The sequence below is a fragment of the Pyricularia pennisetigena genome (assembly GCF_004337985.1).
Source record: "Pyricularia pennisetigena strain Br36 chromosome 7 map unlocalized Pyricularia_pennisetigena_Br36_Scf_8, whole genome shotgun sequence".
Classification (NCBI taxonomy): domain Eukaryota; kingdom Fungi; phylum Ascomycota; class Sordariomycetes; order Magnaporthales; family Pyriculariaceae; genus Pyricularia; species Pyricularia pennisetigena.
The window spans coordinates 1,122,089-1,126,304 of record NW_021940920.1 but is presented as its reverse complement, the minus strand read 5'-3'; the positions used below and the strand labels follow the sequence as shown (position 1 = coordinate 1,126,304).

General features: G+C 52.8%; 1 protein-coding gene across 1 annotated transcript; it reads right to left on the bottom strand.

The window, feature by feature from the left end:
* Window positions 1-1,464: 1,464 nt before the first annotated feature.
* On the bottom strand, window positions 1,465-3,925 carry PpBr36_09450 (uncharacterized protein; the record flags this gene model as incomplete). The annotated part of the gene is made up of 3 exons (XM_029896571.1): window positions 1,465-2,687; window positions 2,739-3,778; window positions 3,909-3,925. The coding sequence occupies 3 exons, from the start codon at window positions 3,923-3,925 to the stop codon at window positions 1,465-1,467; spliced, it is 2,280 nt and encodes a 759-aa protein (XP_029744749.1).
* Window positions 3,926-4,216: the final 291 nt, after the last annotated feature.

Here is a 4,216-nt window from a genome sequence, read left to right as displayed (position 1 = left end):
CGGCGAAGGCAAGGTTTCGCAAATATTTTTTCTCCTTCTTCGGTTTTCAGGCGGGCATGCACTCTATTTATTCAGAAAATCCGGTTTCATAACCAATTTAGAGGTATGGCAAGTGGCTGGCTATTGAGAGGTGAAGGGGATTGATCGGCATTTGCAGGAGTTTGTGAGGGTATTCGCTCGCAGACAGAAATTGGCACCGGTGTCTGGCTTTCCTTTGTTCCTCTCTTTTTTCTGGGTTTGTGTTTGGCTTTTGCATTCTCTCAAGTTTACAGACTTAGCGCATAAGCAACCAACGTCCAATCATTTCCATATCACCTCTCGCGAAATCGCCAATCATGGGATTGTCAAAGCATTGCAGCGGAGGATGACGAACCTTCAGAGCATCTGAGTCGTCGTCGATGCGCGGCAATACAGAAATCGAAAAGGACATGGTGAGAACAGTGTGGCAATATGAGGCCGGCTTGCACCATGGCAGAAAGTCCACCCAATTCTGTCATCATTTTGATCCTGGTCTTCGTCGGGGATTGTGCAGAGTGATTGGGGAAAGTCTCATAGTTACTATTCCAAAGCAAGCTCGTCAAGACGCATCCTGAGGCTATGGCTGAACATTTGTAAAGATCGGTTCACGAGGTCGACTGCTGGCGCAAATTTTCATGTTTGGGCAGCGTGCCCAGTCCTGGAGAAGAGCTGCCAGGTCTCAATCATCTGTTTTTATATCTAAATGGAATTCGTCGACGCCAATCATGGCTATGGTACGGCTATCTGTGAAATATATAACTCATCAAGGTGTGACACACAGAGGGAAAATGGGTGGGCTTATCCGGCGATAGCGCTGCGCAATTACGGACTACGGACCCAGTGCGACTGTGACCGAATCGAGGTGTAGACCCAAACTTCTGCTCGGTTTTCTTGGTCAGTGCTGCTGGCGAGTGATGCAGCATGACGGCAGCCCTAAGTTACATAGGTAGTTTCTTCTCGTCCCTGCCATTTGTACTATGCAATACGTACGGGATTGGCCCCTTCCATCTGAGAGGAAGTCAGTACAGAGAATTCTTTCCAGCTGATGGCCGTTTTCAGGATATACTTCAGGGTTCACTTTCCCTGACACTTTACGTGTCCCTGCTGAAAAACACCTTGTTCGACATGTGACTCATAAATGTCATCCACTTGCTTCAACCATCCAGACGCTTGTTTTCAACGCATATTTGGAATGAAGCAATGGTTTAGCTATTTGAATCAGCTCCTAGTATTATTCACCACCGCTTGCTAGCCGATACAGAAAAAAAATAAAACACCCCAAAAAGAAAAAAAAGGAAATCCTGTGATGAGCTCGAAAGCCGCCAAAGACAAACTTGGATGAACACGTTTAATATATGTTCTGGACAGAAGAGGAAAGAGCTACCCACTGTCCTGCAAACCAATCCTCACACCGTCGCCTCAAGTCTCGGGCTCGGAATTCGATGTCTACAGATCTTGCGGAGAATCATTCTGGGACGGTTGGGCCTGCGCGTTGATTTTGCAAGTCATAGCCTCTCCCGCTCTGGCTTGCTCGGCGCTCATCACCACAGGCGGCACGCTGCTCGTTCCTCCTCCTGGCGGTTGTGTCGCCACAGAAGCCGCAGAATCCGCCAAAGTTCTCTTCTTCAATGGTGGGGCCGGTGAGTCGGCCTGGGAAGTCCCGTTACGGGCTGCTAAGTATGCCGCAAATTCTAACATAATCCTACCCCGGGGCGGTCCGGCTGGTGTATTGGCTTCCCAAGCTCTGTCCCCTGCTGCCTTGGCGAGATGAGGGCTCAGTGCGATCGGCCGCTTGGGGATTAGCTTCACAGCTTCCGGCTGTTGCTTCTTCTGCATACACACCGCAGATTCCGGCACCGTTTTTCCAGTCTTTTCTTCCTCGTCCTTTTCCGCAATCAGGCGCTGGATCTCTTTTGCAATAAAAGAAAAGTGCTCGCGCTCGGCGAGTTCCAGCCGGCGAATGACTTGCTGACGGACCGCCCGGAGCATCGATACGAATCCGGTCTGCGAATCCCGGGATATCAGACCCCACTTGAGCAGAACCTCCTGCGCTTCTGACAGTTCCATACCCTCGTTCATGAAGATCATCAGTTTCCAGCCCTCTCTTCCCATCTCTGGATGCGCCCTCCTTAGGAGCACGGTTCCTCGGTCAAGGACATCCTCAGTGACCCCCTTGGGCTGCATGAAGGCAAGAATGTTCAAGAAAAGCATAGCCTTTTTGGTGGTCCTAGAGAATGTGTCCTTCCATACGGTCGCGACGGTCTGTGGGTACCCTGCGCATGATTTCAACTCGTCGATCTCATCCGCGTCGGGTGGCATCCTGTACTTGCACATGAAATCGCACAGCGACAGTTGTCTGCGGACGATGAATCCGCTGGCCTGTTTGATGGTGAGTGGGAGGTGGCCGAGCCGACCCGCGACACCATTGGCGACTGCTTGGTCATCCGGGGATGCGTTGTACATCCCTAAAGTGTCCAACAAGAACTTGCCGCTCTCGACTGGTTTGAATGGCCGGACATTGTAAGCCGAGTCCAGCCCTCGCTCCTGTGCGCCAGTGTGGTCTCGCGTCGTGACAAGGACTGAACCACGGCCGTTGCCCGGCCAAAACTTCTCCAAAACCTCCAGATCATCTGCTCCGTCCACTACCATAAGCCAGTTTTGACCTGTCTCTGTGTTGGTCAATCTATCATTGAAAGCCAGGGGTAGACAGGCTGGCTTACCCGTTTCGTTAAGCCAGTTGTGTACTTTGGTCATAGGAGACTGCGAGCCCCGAACCTCTGTTTCAATCAGCTGGGCGATCTCCTCAAAGCTCTCCCGCAACGTCTCGAGGTTGGAGGCGTTGACCCAGAAGATCGCCGAATAATCTTTACGATGTCGAGCCACGTATTGATGGGCTATCTCAGTTTTTCCAACCCCACCGATGCCGAAGAGCACGAAAGATTTCAGTTCATCACCACCAACTTGCCCAGGACGTAGCGCAATCACCATCGCCTGCAGGACATCCTCTCTACCATGAAAGCGAGAACTGAACCGTGCGGGAACATTGCCATAAGAATTCTTCTGTTGGACAAGTCCAAGGAGTTCTTGAGAAGATTTGCTTCTTAAGCATTCCGCCTCCGCAACTGCCACTAGCCTTTTGTGCTGCCACACTGCCGATGCGCTCTGGATGGCAAGTCTTGTCCATGCCCTCTGGTGAAGGAGCACGCGCTGGTGGGATTCGATGAATCGCAGAGCATGGATCAAATGCTGTGCCAGGGATATGTACATCTCTAGAAGGGCATCCCGAGCGCTTTGTGTGAGATATCCCTCCTCCGCAGCGTGCAGCTGAGGCATGGACAGGCACATCTCACCCAGATACGAGTTTAGGTCGGCCGTCGCCTTGGCCGCCGCCTGTACCCAAGCCAGGGCGGCACGGCAGGCCATCCATGTGCCAACAACAGCTGCGAGTAGCCGGTCTGATGGTTCCATATGGTACTGGAAGCTAAACAGAGCGGCGAGGACAGCGGCGAAGTCGATGACAAGCTTCCAGGCTGGCAGGTTCTGGGAAAATGGAACCAGTACTCTGGTCGCGCGGGCGATGGACCGCTGGCTCTTGTTGGCGATGCCTGTGGGATAGTCTAGGCCACCAATCTCAGCCAGTACAATCAGGTCATCGGCCTGGTCGACGACACGCTCAACAGCAAGTCGCCAGATGGGACTCGCTGAGCACTTGTCGAGGTGGGGGCAACCTCGGGTTGCATAGTCTGCACCCTTCTTGGTCCTGCGCAGAGTCTGTTAGAAAAGCGTCCTTTTTTGGTGGGAGAGGGCGATCAAGAATGGGTGATGAGGGATGCCCTGGGGGGGCGTGTGCTTCTGTGGGGTCATGGTGCGTGTAAGTGCATGACACTTACTCGTTTGGGTAGATCATGTCGAACGGGTGTGGGGCGAGCCGTTTGACGCAAGTCCGAACGATATCTGGGGAATCAGGAAAGACAAACTTGTCCGGGGGTCGGGGGCAGATACAAAGCAGAAGATGGCGAGCGAACTTGCCCCTTCATATACCTCGAGGACAGTGACTGATGCGTGGCGCACCCACCACCAACTGGCGGGCTTGGCACAAGGGTTCGCCCTCGATCTGCAACCCCCCAGTCTTTGTTTTTTTTTTACCGCATCGCATCCTGCTTTCACCCACACGCACAGTCAGGAGATGGTTGCATCC